The sequence below is a fragment of the Elephas maximus genome, chromosome 6 (genome assembly GCF_024166365.1).
Source record: "Elephas maximus indicus isolate mEleMax1 chromosome 6, mEleMax1 primary haplotype, whole genome shotgun sequence".
In the NCBI taxonomy this organism is placed as follows: Eukaryota; Metazoa; Chordata; class Mammalia; order Proboscidea; family Elephantidae; genus Elephas; species Elephas maximus.
Genome location: NC_064824.1, coordinates 69,288,439 through 69,304,675, shown reverse-complemented (window position 1 = coordinate 69,304,675; position 16,237 = coordinate 69,288,439). Strand labels below are relative to the sequence as shown.

Genomic DNA, 16,237 nt, shown 5'->3' with positions numbered 1-16,237 from the left:
AAATATGAAAATGGAACCTTGTTGTACCACAGGTAATTAGCCTGTGGTCATTGTTTTTAGGCTTTTTAACATTTCTCTTGATTTTCAAATCTGGGTCTTAGACAAGTATGTCCAAATCTGGCAAGCATTACCATATCACCTTTCATTTTCTCTCTTTATATGAATTATGGTTTTGAAATGTTCTGTTATTTTTGAATAAAAACTTTAGATATCACACGTACCCAAACTGTTACCCCTTTTATTTAAAAAAGGCTATATAAAAATGATTAAGGGCCACTCTATTTAAAGTTCTTTGCACATCCTTTTCTGTATACGTATCTTTTGTGATGTGAACTAATAAAATTATTTTCATTAGACTATAAAATCGTAGGTACTGGACAGCAAAATAGTAGTCATTTAATTTGAGCACTAATAAATATCATAAATTAGGCTCTTAAATTATGTGTAATGATGATGTTATACATAATTTGACATGTGTTGGAGCCAATTTTTAGCCATAAGGTCTAGGACCATGAACCCTTGGGTCCCTGATTTATATATGGTACTAGAGTCAAGGAATATATTTGCAGCAACTGTGTTTTTGGAAGGAAGAGGTTAAGTCACTCTAGGGCCTTTTCTGTAGGTGTATGATACTTTTTATCTCAGTGTGTGTTGAGCTTCTTTTTGGTCTTAGTGTAGTTCCCCCGCATTGTGACTAGTGGGCTTGAAGCTTTATTTGGTGTAAGATACTAGTTGCAATGCTTGTAATGCAGATATAAAAATCTCACATTAAAGCAAACTGGCAAATAAGAAGAGGCTTCTGGGTTGGTTTATCCCAATAATTGGGACTTTTTAAACTGACGTTTCTGTTGAAATTGATTATTAGATTTCTGGGATTGGTATCTGACCTTCTGAGAGCTCTTAATATTGTTTTGATTCCCATCACCGCCCAACTGAATACCCAACCTCTGTCTTTAAGAACCCACTTTTTTTTTTTTTTTTTTTTCTATCTCTGGTCTTCAATCCACAGAATTGTCTGATTGTCTCAGGGTTTTAGGATGGCTGCCAGTTGTAATTGGACTTAATGGTTTCAGCTTTCTCACTTGTATTTGCTTTAGAGAGAAGCTGGATTTCTGTGTTTTATTTCCTAAAGAACAAGGAAGCTTCTTTCCTTGAATTCCAGAGCAAACCTCTCCTGTCATCTTATTGGCCAGAATTGGGTCACGTGTCCATTCCAAAACCAATCATGTACAACAGAGGTGTTACTATTCTTGAAAACATCAGGCTCATCTCTGGAATAGAAAATGGGATAAAGTTCCCTCTTGGAATATGAGCTGTGTGGAAAAGGAGAGGTTACCTAAACAAAATTAGATTTCGGATAAGGAGGTGAAGGGAATTGGGAAAAGGCTGGACAGGAGTCAGCTTCCCTGGAACTACATGACTATGTAGAGGAACAAAATCTAGGCTGAGTTATGGAAGAAGAATTAGGGAAATGTCTTCTTGGTAGGCATCCAGAACAACTGCCTTCACTGAAAAGTAACATCTCTTTAGAATCTGCAGGAAAGTTGTTAAAGGCAGAAGGAAGTTCCTTTGCTGAAAACCTTTACAGCCTTCTCTGACCTCTAAATAAATCTGTACAAAACTGTTGTTCAAGATTTTAGATAGCGTATGTAGTCCTGAGTACTTAGTACTTATTAGGTTTCTTAAAATCCCCCATTCTGTTCCGAGAAGGAGTTTAAGGTCATTGAACCTTATATTGTTTGTTCATCTCAATAATTTTTGTGAACAAACCAGTGCCTGGCATGTAGTAAACGCTCAAGAAATATTTGTTGAATAAAATAAATGAATGAATTTAAGTCAGTGTTGATATATATATATATGTTTACATTATGCAGGCTTTCGACTCCATGATACAATTAGTTTCTCTGTTGTAACTTAAATCATATATTCTGTATAGTTCCAACTAAGGATGGATGAGTCCCCCCAAAAAAAACTTCTTAGCAAGTTCTTAATTCAGTATTTATAAAACTGATAAAGTCTACATTTCAAAGCAAAACTTCTAATAAAAGAACAGTACCCAGTCAAAACCCCCTATTAATGGTTCACTTTATCACTATAGCCATGTAAGAACAATATTTGAAATCTAGTTTATTAGAAAACATCCTTTTAATTTGGAAATGCTTTTTAGAAAATCAAAACACATTTTACAAAATAACATTCATATAGAAGCATATTATTATCAGTTAGAGATTATGGTTTGTGTTAACCAAAGCTTTTTTATTATTATTTACAGGTATGAATTGCCATAGTTTATCAATTATGTAGTTGCTACTTGTTCTTTTTATTCATTGTCTTGTTTTTATGAAATTAATAGCTATTAAGCAATGTGAATAATGTGGTTTTAAAGCAAGAGATTTCTTAATCTTATTTATTTATTTGATTTTCTAATAATTCGGAGATTTTTAAATTCATGTTTATTGAAGTAACATTTGATTTTTGGATTTCTGAAATTGGTATCTGACCCTCTGAGGACTCCTGATACTCCCTTGATTCTCATCACTACCCAACTAAAATAATCACATGCCTTTTTATTAAATAGATAATTTTTACATGTATTAGGGAAATTGGCACTTATTAAAAATTTTTTTATTGTGCTTTAAGTGAAGTTTACAAATCAAGTCAGTCTCATACAAAAATTTATATACACCTTGGTATATACTCCTAGTTGCTCTCCCCCTAATGAGACAGCACACTCATTCTCTCCACACACTGTTTTTATGTCCATTCGGCCAGCTTCTGACCCCCTCTGCCCTCTCATCTCCCCTCCAGACGGGAGCTGCCCACATAATCTCATGTCTCTACTTGATCCAAGAAGCTCACTTCTCACCAATATCATTTTCTATCCCACAGTCCAGTCCAATCCCTGTCTGAAGAGTTGGCTTTGGGAACGGTTCCTGTCTTGGACTAACAGAAGCACTGGGGACCATGACCTCTGGGGTCCTTCTAATCTCAGTCAGACCATTAAGTCTGGTCTTTTTATGAGAATTTGAGCTCTGCATCCCACTGCTCTCCTGCTCCCTCAGGGTTCTCTGTTGTGTTCCTTGTCAGGGCAGTCACTGGTTGTAGCCGGGCACCATCTTGTTCTCCTGGTCTCAGGCTGATGTAGTCTCTGCTTTATGCGGCCCTTTCTGTCTCTTGGGCTCATAATTCCCTTGTGTCTTTGGTGTTCTTCATTCTCCTTTGATCCAGGTGGCTTGAGACCAATTGATGCATCTTAAGACTCCAGATGCCACTCTCTAAAGTGGGATGCAGAATGTTTTCTTAGTAGGTTTATTATGCCAATTGGCACATTCTTTTTTGATGTCGTATATGATAGTCATGACTGACTTAAAATCTATGAAATTTTTTACTTTTATATTTTAGGAAAAAGTATTGGGGGACGTGGCCACAAAATTAGCGACTATTTTGAAGTAAGTTCACTGAGGAATATCTCCAGTTCCTAATTCAATGGAATTTTGCTGTGGGCTGAAGATAGTTTCTTCCATGTACAAGGTCAACTTCTGATTAGCTGCTTGATTAGATCAGAGCTTTAGTACTAAGTGATATCTTGTCTTCCTAGGAATGTTAAATTTTACTTTTATGTTGGTGTGGCACATCACAGTTTTTAAAGTACTTTCTCATAATTTCCTTATAACAACCCGTGAGATAGGCAAAGTAGGTATTGGTATTCCCGTTTTACAGACGAGGAAACTAAGGACCAGAGATGTAAAGTGACCTACCTAAAGGCAAATTCTAAATGGAAGAGCTACCAGCTCCTAGTTCAGAGTTCTTCCTACTATCAATAAAGGCTTTATCATACCGTAACAACATTTGAGCCTGTGGATGGAGATTAAATAATGATAGAGATGTGAATCTAAGGGTCTCTGAATAGAGTGGTAAGTTTAGATTCTTAGCCAATCTGGAATATTTCCTTATTTCTAAATAGAAACCAGTTTTATTTTACACAGAATTAATAAGATTATTAAAACAACAAACATGATCTACTCGATCGAAAAATATTTATATTTACTTGAGAGTAAGAACAGAATTGGCCGATTACGACGGGAAGGGCTGAGGTATTGCGTTTTGTTTGTTTTGTTTTTTCTTTCTTGGGTTTATAGAATTAAGTTAAAACTGTTGGCTGACCACAAGATACCTAATGCTCTGCATTTGAAGTCAGTATTAGTCCCTCAGTGTTACTGTTGTTAAGAATCTTGGTCAAAGGTGGATTCATTTCAAATAAACAAATGTCTCTTGAATGCCTGCTATATGCCAGGCATTATGGTAGGCACTACAGATAAAATAAATGAGACAAAGTCGTTAGGTTGTTTGAACACACTTGGAGGTCCCTATGTCTGCTGTTCCTGCCACAGTTAAGTGAATAATTGAAAATGACTAAGGGGACAATAAACTACCCTGAGAGGAAACCAGTTGCAGCAAATTGTTTTCACCTTCCATCCTTGGTACAGAAACATGAGACATGAGAAATGTAGCTCTGGAGCAGATGAGGTGGCTTCTGTTCTTATGCAGCTAAATCATACAGTTAGTAAAAAATTGATTTTATTAGATTTTGTGCTGTTAAAGGGAAGGGAGTTGGTTGTTATTTTCCTTTATCATGCCGTGAACATTCTGCATTAGGATATTTAATAGACCTTAAGAATGATGTTCTGTTTTAAGATAGTTGATTGTTCACCAACATCTGCATGTAAGCATTTTCTAAAGTTTCTTGAGATTAGGGATCATATTAGTTCAACAAACATGTATAGAGGAACTGTGCTAAGATTTGGGGTGGAGGGAATTATAATCAGAATGTTAGAGAAATAAAGAGTCTTTACACTATCTAGTCTTGTCATGGCCTTATGACCAGTATGCTCTAATTAGTCTTAGGACTTAGCTGTGACTGACCTTAGTTTTGCTTTTTCTGGGGCCAGTCAAGTAACGGCTGGATTTAGTTTAAAATAAGATATATTTAAATGAATTCTTAATGCCATGCCAAAAAATAAAACAGTAATCTCAGCCTGCCTTAATAAATAGTAATGTTTCCTTTTTATTTTTTTTAGTATCAAGGTGGGAATGGCTCAAGTCCAGTAAGAGGCATACCTCCTGCAATCCGTTCTCCTCAAAATTCACATTCACATTCCACTCCTTCCTCGTCTGTAGGTTTTTACCTTTCAAGTTTTTCGTGCTTATTCTGTGTCTAGAAGGTCATGCATATTGAATTACTTTTACAATTTATTTTTATTGAGAACTTTCTATATAAATTGCGTTTAAGAAAAAGCATCCTGTGAGGTCAGTTGAATCCTTTGTAATGATTTTCTGATGCTATTAGAGCTTTATTTCTGAAAGTGAGCTTCTTAAGTTAAAGATTTCCTGAATTCATTGTATCCAGGAAGTAATGTTTTGTAAAAGACTGCATTAAGCCCATGGGACTAAAATGTATCCTCTTGTGTCATGCCATATTCAGTTATTGATTTCTGATTTCTAACTTTATCATCAGTTAAATTTTGTAACCACTAGAATGATAGCATAATTTCTTTATAGGAATCCTTAAGAAAAAGGTAGGCAGCCATCGCTTTTGGATCATTTAGTTCAGTGTAGGAGAAGGGGCTTGAACCTAAAAGTCATCTTAGAGCTTTTTGGTTTGTTTCTAACATTTTAAGATATAATTCTTTTACATTGATGATTTTCTATGTTAGGTTTTATTTTTTATTTATTTTCATTATGTGAAAGTTCAGTATCTAACCAGAAAAACAGTACTAGTTCTCTGTAATTTAAAGGGAAACATTTAAGAGAACTCAAGAGTTTTACTTATTTATTCAAATATTCTGTTTTTATTTTCCTGTGTCCCCTTGTAGTCCTCATCTGTAAAACCAGGTGCCATCAAGTCGCTTCTGACTCGTGGTGGCCCCATGTGTGTCACAGTAGGACTCTGCTCCATGGGGTTTTCAGTGGCTGGTTTTCAGAAGTAGATCACCAGGCCTTTCTTCTGAGGTGCCTCTGAGTAGACTCAGACCGCCAACATTTTGGTTAACCAGCAAGCACGTTAACTGTTTACACTACCCAGAGGCTTCCATCCTTGTCTATAGACACAGTTAAATGTGTCTTACTCATTTTATACCTCGGGGCACATCATCTGGTAATGTCCAAAGTAAAGTATAGAACTCAGCAATAACTTTATTAAATAAGGAGTTTTTTAGTGATAGATAGATACAATTTTGTAAGCTGCTGCTTTCAGTGAGTTGTGTTTTTAAACTAGTGACTATATAAACCATGACATTTATCAATACACTGATAGTATAATACAACTGAACATGCATTATTACCCCTGGTAGTAAAAACTCTATATGAATATCTTTTTCATTTTACTTTTTGAACCATCTTAATCTGATTTTAATATTTTTGTTTTAAAATTTCTTTGGCCTTATTTTGTTTAATACTTTGAAAAGATTAAGGTTTATTTTATGGCGGTAGACTGTAGTAAGCTCCTTGAGGGTAGTAAATATATCTTCGTATCTCCCACTGGACCTCATGTAGGAGGTACTCAATGAATGCTTGTTGAGTAAATGGTTATTAAGTTTTTAAAAGTCGCTTATGTTTCAAGTCAGATATTATCTTCATGAAAACTCTTCAGGAATGTCAAGTAGTTATTACCAAGTAGACACCTACTTTTTCCCTGCTAAGGTAAACATTTTCATGCGTATTTTTTTAGGTTCGACCGATTAGCCCTTCTCCTACTGCATTAACTTTTGGGGACCACCCTATTGTACAACCAAAGCAGTTATCCTTAAAAATTACTCAGGTAAATGTAATTAAATTTTTTTCTGTGACTGTAAGAAACTGGTGGCCAGCTCTTTACAAACAGCTAAGGTATTTGCTGTTTGTTTTAGTCATCGTCATAAAGTAAAATTGTAAACCAAGAAATTGAACTTACTAAACAACAAAAAAAGCAAAATTCTTAGGAGGTAAGAAGTTGAAACACCCAGTTTACCATCAGATTTACTTTGTTACACACTGGTAAATATAGATGTTTAGGCATATCAAATGAACAACCATAACAAGTCAATTCTATTTACTGATTCTTTTTGAACCTGACATCCAAGTGCATGTAATTGATGTTTTCCTTAGGCTGATCCATTTGTTATAAGTAGACATTAGAAAAAAAAATAGAGCAGGTCATAAATCAGTGTCTGTATTTATCTATATACGTATATGCTACAAAGTTAGAAAATTGTTTGAAAGTTGAATTACTCAGATGATCTTGTACACTTACTTAGTTTTATAAATTTCGAGTACTAAACTTTTCTTTTTAGTTTTTATGTGCATCAGTTTCTGGATGACGCTTTCCAAGACTGGGGTTTGTGAGAGGAGGTTCTTTTTTGCTTGGCCACTTGAGCTCCTTGATTTATTTCTATTAGACTTTTTTTTATGAGGTCACATCCAAACTGTTGTGCATGCCGCAAACATTTCTTCGGATAATCTTGAGGCTAGGATTACAAGTGCAGGCCTTTCAGTAGCAGCTCATGAAAGTTTGCAGAATTCAAAAGAAATCAACTGGAGTGATGTATAGTCCAAGGCAGCGGTGATACTGAATTTTAATGAGGAACATATGAATATTCTAGAAAGTTAAATAATTACCCTTTGAAATGTTTCTTTGTAAGTTTATAGTAATTTATACTTTTGAAGTTATTAAAGCTTAAAACTGCACAAAGACTTTTTGGAACACCCTTTACATGCACATACAAATGCACATCTTATTTTGCTTTTTAAAATCAGAGTAAAATGTAGTTTTATGTTTGTGTGTGGTGATATATGTAATAAAGATAATAAAATAGTTTTGTTTCATTTAGACTGATCTTACAATGCTGAAATTAGCAGCATTAGAAAGTAATAAAAACCAGGACCTGGAAAAGAAAGAAGGTCGTATAGATGATTTGCTCAGGGTAAGTAATAAGTTATAGAGGAAAAAAATCTGAATAAATTGTTTTGCAGTGGTACAACTTTTAATTTTCTAAAGAGAAAGCCCTTAGCATTGTAAAAAAAATCCTATAGATGGAAAAAGAATAAGTTTTTTGGTAGTATAAGTTCATGGTTGAAAATAGTAGCTTTAAGGTGAAAATTATTAGCTCTTTAAATGTGAATTGAGAAACAGTTGAAGAAATAGAAGTATGAAATTTATTTTTATATGCTCAGTTATCATAAGACATATACCATCATCAGTTATCATAAAACATATATTTCATGTTAGTTTTAAAGTTAATTGATTTTGTTGAATGCCTGACTGACATTTGATAACTATACAGGATGAAGTAATTCCAACAGTCTTGTGTAATTTTTAAAGAAAAAAAAAAAAAAAAATTTTTTTTTTTAATAAGGGGAACTTAAAAACAATACATTTAAAAGTATATTTATAATGTAAGTAAGGAATAAAGCAGTGGTTCTCACCCCTTACTGCTTGTTAGAATCACCAGATGGAAAGGGTGGGGGCACTTTTTAAAAATACTATCTGAGCCCCACCTTAAAACCAAAAAAAAAAAAAATCCAGACCCATTGCAGTCGAGTTGATTCTGACTCACAGCGACCCTACAGGACAGAGTAGAACTGCCCAGTAGAGTTGCCAAGGAGCGCCCGGTGGATTTGACCTGCTGACCTTTTGGTTAACAGCTATAGCTCTTAACTACTATGCCACCAGGTCTTTGAAGCCCCACTTGGGAGGGTTCTAATTAAATTCATCTGGTGTAGGGGGTGAGCATTGATAGTTTTAAAAGCTCCCCAGATGATTCTAATTTAAGCCAGCTTTGGAAACCATTGTATAGAAATAAAATTAAGCCAACACCAGTCAGCCCACTGGACCATCCGATATGCCTTTTCTGATCTCATCCCATTCACTCTCTCACCTCCCTTTACCATTAACCACTATTCTGAATTTATATTTTTCATGTATTTGCGTTACTTTATGGTTTTGTTGCATATATACATATTCTTAAACAATATATTGGTTCAGTTTGTTCTGCAACTTTAAACTTCATTTAAACATGTTTGTTTTTACTGAACGTTATGTGTAGAAGAGTCATCCACATCAGTGAATGTAATGTAGTTTGTTCACGTCACTGCTATATAAAACCAAAGTAAACCCATTGCTGTCAAGTTGATGCTGACTCACAGCAACCCTATGGGACAGAGTAGAATTGCCCCACCCATGGAGTTTCCAAGGAGCGCCTAGTGGATTCAAACTGCCAACCTTTTCTGGGTAGCAGCCAAACTTTTAACCACTACACCACCAGGGTTTTCACTGCTTTATAGTAAGGCATTATAAGTATATACCATAATTTACTTATCTTTTCCGTTTGGGGGAGTTTTGTTACCCATTTTTGCTAATACAGGCAGGTCTGTGAAGAGCATTCTTGTACATGTCTCCTAGGGCAAATGTGTAAGAGTTTCTCTATGGTGTATGCTTCAGAGAGGAATGGCCAGATATGGGCATGCACATCTTCAACTTGTAATACTATTTTTTCCCAGTGATTGGATCAGTTACACTCCCACCAGCAGTGGGTAAAAAAAGACTTTATTGCTCATTATCCTTGCTAACACTTGGAATAATCAGATTAAAAAAATTTTTTTTTCAATCTGATGGATGTGATATGGTATCTCATGACTTTTAATTATGATTCACTATTTACTAATGATTTTGAGCATCTTTTAAAATATTAGCCATTTGTGTTTCTTCTGTGAAGTAGCTAATCATGTCTTTTGCTAGTGTTTTTCTTATTGACACCCGTTTTTGATGGACATATAGGTTGTTTTTACATTTCTTCATGCTGTCTTTTGGTGATGAGATTTTTTAAAGTTTTATTGCCTGGTCTTTGAGTTTAACTTGTTGATCTCACTGGAATTTGTTTTTAGGTATGGTGTAAAGTAGTAGGGTTCCATTTTAATTTCTTTCTGTATAGATAACCAGTTATCCACCCCCATGTAATTAAAAGTCCATTCTTATAATGCCAGTTCCATCGTATAATATAGTTTCCATATACAAATGGATCTATTTCTGGGTTCTTTATTATGTTCCATTGTTTTATTTGTGTATCCCCACACTTGTACCACAGCATCATTCTATCACGTAAGAATTGTCTTTGGCTGAATAGAGAGCATAAACAGCAATACTTTAAATGAGATAGAAGTTTATTTTTTGAAAGAACAAAATTGGACAGCCCAGGTTTGATGGCTCCACAGTGTCATATGGGACTTTGACTCCTTCAGTTTTTCTGCCCCTTCGTCCTTAGTGCATGGCTTCCATCTTGAAGGTCACGTCAAAGTCCAAAGTATGTATTAGAGTCAGAGTAATAATATCTGTATTCTAAGCAGAAAAGAGAAAAAGTAGAAGAAAACGAAAAGGGCAACAACACTGCATGCAGCCTTCTTGGATACTCCTTTGAACAACTTCTGCTTACAGCTCATTGACCATCCCTTGCTGCAAGGGAAGCTGGGAAATACCATCTTTTAGCCAGGCACATTTCAACTCAGAATAAAATGTTGGGATTTTATTACTAAGGAAGGTGGGGGGATAGATTTGAATGACTATAAATACTACAGCCTTGTATTATATCTTGAAACATGGTTGAACAAATACCGCTTCCCTTTTTTTTTTTTTGGCTACTTTTGACCCTTGGCAGTCTTAGAGAAATTTTAGAATCTGTTTTTTCAAGCTATACCCACATAGTTTGTTGGGATTTAATTGTACCTAATTTGTGGATTAATTTTGGGAGAATGGACATATTTAAAATAATGAATGTTTTTATGAGTGAACATTGTAGTGCTCTTTTTTTTTGGTATTCTTTAACATCTTTCATAAATGTTACAATTTTCTCCATGTAGGTTTTACACATCTTTTGTTAGATTTATTTTTATTTACCTTCTTTGATGCACAAGTACATATTATCTTTTTTAAATTATAATTTGTTTCCAGAGAGTAGAAAGTCTTTTTTTGTGTAATAACCTTATGTCTAGACACCTTGTTAAAAAAAAAAAAAAAAACACCCATTTTTTATTGTGGTAAAATATGTATAGCAAAAAATTGCTGTTTTAACCGTTCGTAAGTGTGTAATTAGTGACGTTAATTACATTCATCATGTTGTATAACCATCAGCACTATTCCCAAAAGTTTTTCATCACCCCAGATAAACTCAGTACCCCTTTAGCAATAACTCCCCATCCCCCACCCCCGTAACCAGTAATAAACTTTTATCTCCTTTTCTAGATATTTCACATAACTGGGTTCATGTAATATTTGTCCTTTTGTGTCTAACTTACTTCGCTTAACATAATGGCTAATCTTCTTTTTAATTTTTAATAATTTTTCTGTAGATTCCTTTGGGTTTTCTGTGTGGGTAATCATTGTCTACAAATACTTTTTTTTTCCTTTCCTAAGCCTATTTATAACTTTTATTTTTGGTCTTTCTGCTTTGGATCAGATCTTTAGTACAGTGTTAAGCAGATGTGATACTAGGCATCCTTGAGTTATTCCTAGTTTTAAAAAGAAATGTTTCTAATGTTTCACCATTAAGATATTTGTAGTAGGTTTTGGTTAAAAAAAAAAAAGTTGCTGTCTAGTCAGTTCTGATTCATGGTGACCCCATAGACCAGTGGTTCTCAAAGTGTGGTCCCTAGACCAGAAGCATCAGCATTACCAGGTTACAGAAATTTACAGGTCCCATCCAGACCTACTGACTCAGAAATTCTGGGTTGGGTCCCAGCAGTCCGTGTTTTAACAAGCCCTCGAGGTGATTCTCTTGTCACTACATTAAACTAATCAGACTCCTGAGTTTAGGCAGAGGCCATTTCTCTGAGCATGTGGCTGCTTACAGAGTGAATAAAGTTGGTCTATTGCAAAGGAAGAAGAATGGTGGGATAGTTACTGGATAGACTACTGCAGTGTCATATACAAGTTTAGTGGAGAAAAAAATTGTATTAGTTATAAAAGATGGCAGAGAACTTATATTTATTCTTAAGTTTTACTTTTATATACAGCATTTCAGTTATTTTAACCAACCAACGAGTTCTGACATCAACTACCCAGATTTAAACCAAACTTCACAGGTTAAGGGCACAGCTCTCCACAGGATTGCCCTCACTCCAGATACCAGATGTAAGGTTGAGAGACCCAAGCCACCCTTATTACTCCCTCAGCTTCGATAATTTGCTATAACAACTCACAGAACTCAGGAAAACTCTGTACTTAGGATTACAGTTTTATTATACCAAAGGGATACAAATCAGAACCATCAAAGGGAGAGACACACAGGGCAAGATCTGGGAGGGTTCGAGATGCAAAGCTTCTGTTGTCCTCTCCCCATGGAGTCAGGATGGGTCACCTTCCTGGCACATTGAGGTATGACAGTATGCAGAATATTGCCAACTAGGTGTCCATAGTTTTTATTGGGCTTTCATTACATAGGCATGATCTCCCCTCCGCAGAAGTCTGGTTGATACCAGCTGGCTCAGAGCTCCAGCCCTCCAATCACATGGCTTGTCTTTCAGGCATGGCCAGCCCCCATCCTGAGTCATGTCTCAGCATAAACCATCAGAGCCTACCAGGCTTTTAGAGATAACCTCTGAGGAACCTGGGACAAAGACCGGCCAACTTCTTTATTACACAGTAGTGTCGCCCCTATTTTAGAAATAAGAAAACTGAATTTAGATCCAAATAACTAACTTGGCCAAAGCTGTATACCTTAGAATGTGGATTTGGACTCATCGAATATGAATACAAATTCCACAGACTTTGTGCTATACAGTTAATCAACATTTAACAGTATTATCTTATGAAAAGTAGGGGTTTTTTTTTTCCGCTTAGTGTTAACACTAGAGTATTTAAACTTATTAATAACCTGTTTCTTTATATCATTTATTCATTTTGTTAAATACATTCCTGTCTCATATACATATAAATTGTAGACCTTTTGCATTTTCTACTTACATTGTAGGCTAACTGTGATCTCAGACGGCAAATAGACGAACAACAAAAATTACTTGAAAAATACAAAGAACGATTAAATAAGTGCATATCAATGAGCAAGAAGCTTCTTATTGAAAAAGTAAGTTAAAAGTTCCAAATGCCTTCACCGATCCATTTCCCTATGTAAGCTTTTAAAATTTAAATGAATAAATTTGAGTGATGAGTCTTATTCCTTTTTTTCAGAGTACGCAAGAAAAACTGTCAAGCAGAGAGAAGAGCATGCAAGACAGATTACGCCTTGGGCACTTTACAACAGTTAGACATGGTGCTTCATTTACTGAACAATGGACAGATGGTTTTGCATTTCAGAATCTTGTGAAGTTAGTCATTTGTATATATTTTTTTTAATTTAATATTCATTTGGGTTTTCTTTGCTTTAAAAGACTTTAGATTTTGAACTGTGTTCTACATCTACTCCCTCCTTACTGTTCTTGAAATTACAGAATTTAATATATTTGAAAGGAAGATGTAAAAAAAAGTATTGAATTACAATTTTAGCTTTAACAGACTTGTTGATTAACATTTATCCATAGAGCATAATGTATTATTCTCAATAGGACTTTCCAAAATATAAACTGACTGTCTAGCTTTGTAGATGATGTTTTCGGAGGAAATTTGTTGAAAGTGTAATTTTCCTTATAAGTTTTTCTTTCTTTCTTTTTTTATATCCAGAGATTTTTCTACTTTTTCCCATTACCCAGTCCATACTTCAGTGTTAATATTCAGCACTTGCCTGCCCTCTATTCCTAAGGAAAAGACAGGAACTTTTTGTCTTCTGATTCCGATATCACCACCACCATCAGCTGCCATCAAGTCATTTTCTACTCATGGCGACCCCATGTGTGTCAGAGTAAAACTGTGTTCCATAGGGTTTTCAGTGGCTGATTTTTTGGAATTAGGTTGCCAGGCCTTCTTTCCACATTCAGATATAGTAACTTATAAATCAGTTGAATTGAACATGAGGTTTTAACATTTCTGAGGCAAACTTTAAAACAAAGAAATCATTGTTACCTTATTTTCTTGAGATTAGATGATGGTAGGTAAAATTAAGTTGACTGCTTATGTATTAAAGAGCCAGGGCTTATGCTGCCTCTTTTTTGATGGAAAACTTGGAAGAACCTGAAAAGCAGAAGTGGTGTAAGCATCTGCATAAGCTTTCCCAGAGTCAATCCAGTTACAGAAAATGAAAGCAAGGCTTTATTTCACATGGTGTCACAACAGCATTGCTTTTTCAGCTGCTGGGTCCCAGGTTTTGCTACAGGACAGCCATCTTCCCGGGAGTTGTTCTCTCTCTCTCTCAGTAGATTTATTCAGCTTTTGTTGAGCACAGCTGGGCTAGATGTTAAAAAAAAAAAGACAGTGTACTTTTGATGCTACGGAGTTTGAGTTTTAATTTTGTTGGAAATGGGGAGCTTTTAAAGGTTGTTATATAGTGTGTATGATCAGAATTGAGTTTTTGAAAAAGAACTCTGTTGGTAATATGGAAATAATATTGGAAAGAGACTAAATTATTGACAGTTAAGACAGAGTTAAATTGTAATTCAAAAATAAGTAGGCTTGAACTAAAATACTAACAATAAAATTGGGAAGGTGGAAATAGATTTGAGATAGAAGTCATAATCTTTGAGTATTTTATGGGCAAGAGCCTTTGCTCTAAACCCAAGATACTATTGGGTTTATATTATATATGGCATCACATCTTTCCCTAGTCCAGGAGGCTTAGGGAAGACCTCACTTAGAAAGGATTGTTCCAAATGAGACCGGAAGGATAACTACAAGTTGGTTCAAAAGGGTAGAATCATGAGGTTATAAATTTATATTGTGTGATTTTTAATAAGGTTTTTTTTGTGTGTGTGTGTGTGCCTGTGTTTGTGTGTGATGTTTTAATTGTGAAAAATAATGGAAGGTTAACTGGCTTTATTTATTTGTTTTTACACAGGCAGCAAGAATGGGTGAATCAGCAAAGGGAAGATATTGAAAGGCAAAGGAAACTTCTAGCCAAACGCAAACCTCCCACAGCTAATAATTCTCAGGCACCCTCTACAAATTCTGAACCAAAACAAAGGAAAAACAAAACAGTCAATGGAGCAGAAAACGATCCCTTTGTTAGACCAAATTTACCACAACTGTAAGCCTCCATTTTAATTTTCTTTTTTTTAAGTTGTTGACAACGAGCATGAATGTTAACAGTGAATGTGATCTGAAATTAATACTTAAATAGTAAAAATAGTTATAGCCAGGAAGGAAGGCAGTATTGAAAATTTATCTGTAAATTAATAATAAGCCCAAAATACCTGAATGCTACCTTTTAAAATGGAGATCTAGCAGTTCTTTTTTAAAATGGAGACTTAGGGAAGAGGAGACCAGGATACACTCTTTCTTCCATATCTGAATGGTAAAGAATCAGTTAAAGTTCTGATTATTCCAGTTCTGAGTTCCCATTAAATATTCCTTTTCTGAGAGAATTGTGTTAATTTAATTAATGTACCTGACATTTATATATTTTTTCAATCTATGATAGCAACATTTTGGTGGGTTGTGGGTATGGTTTTTCTGCTTTCCACTTTTCTTTGTTTTCTAAATTTTCTGCATTAATGATGAATTACTCTTTATGATTTGAGAGATGAAGACTTTTTTTTTTTAAGTAGTTACATAACTGTAGAACCCATGGAAGAGGATAGTGAAACAACATAGACCATGATTCCATCCCTCAGAAAACACCATTGTTAAAATTTTGATGCAGGTGCATCCAAACCTACATGATTTTTCTGTCCTATAAGAACTTGTATAAATTTACATGAAAAGAAAATGCATATACCCCTTTCTGCTGTTTAATGTTTTGTATACATGTGTCTGACTGTGTTGAAAGGCGGTATTTATCCACAGTTCGAATCCCATCCTCTGCTACATCAGGGGACCTCTTCTATTGATAATCCTTTTCTCTTGGATCTTCAACCTTTTGCCCTCTACCGGTTTCTTCCTTTCAAAAACCATGTAAGTGGAAAAAAAAAAAAAAACTCACTGAATTATAAATCTTCTGTCTCTGTATTCTCTGTCTTCCTCGTAACTAGATTTCTTGAGGAAGTTGCCTATGCTTGTAGTCTCTGCTGTCTCACCTTCCAGTCTCTCTTAACTGAAAATTTTTTTTAAAGATTATTAACTGTATTGATCTTAAGTTTCATTGACGGTTGAGTCTTTAACTTGGCAGCT

General features: G+C 35.0%; 1 protein-coding gene across 2 annotated transcripts in view; it reads left to right on the top strand.

Annotated features, from left to right (window-relative positions):
- The window catches only part of TLK1 (tousled like kinase 1), a 139,118-nt gene that overhangs the window by 83,322 nt on the left and 39,559 nt on the right, over positions 1-16,237 (top strand). For both annotated transcript variants that reach the window (XM_049887408.1, XM_049887409.1), the window contains exons 5-11: positions 3,403-3,449; positions 5,079-5,174; positions 6,728-6,817; positions 7,866-7,958; positions 12,996-13,106; positions 13,211-13,347; positions 14,967-15,155. In XM_049887408.1, the coding sequence (XP_049743365.1) occupies positions 3,403-3,449; positions 5,079-5,174; positions 6,728-6,817; positions 7,866-7,958; positions 12,996-13,106; positions 13,211-13,347; positions 14,967-15,155 (763 nt within the window). The remainder of the gene's footprint in view (positions 1-3,402; positions 3,450-5,078; positions 5,175-6,727; positions 6,818-7,865; positions 7,959-12,995; positions 13,107-13,210; positions 13,348-14,966; positions 15,156-16,237) is intronic.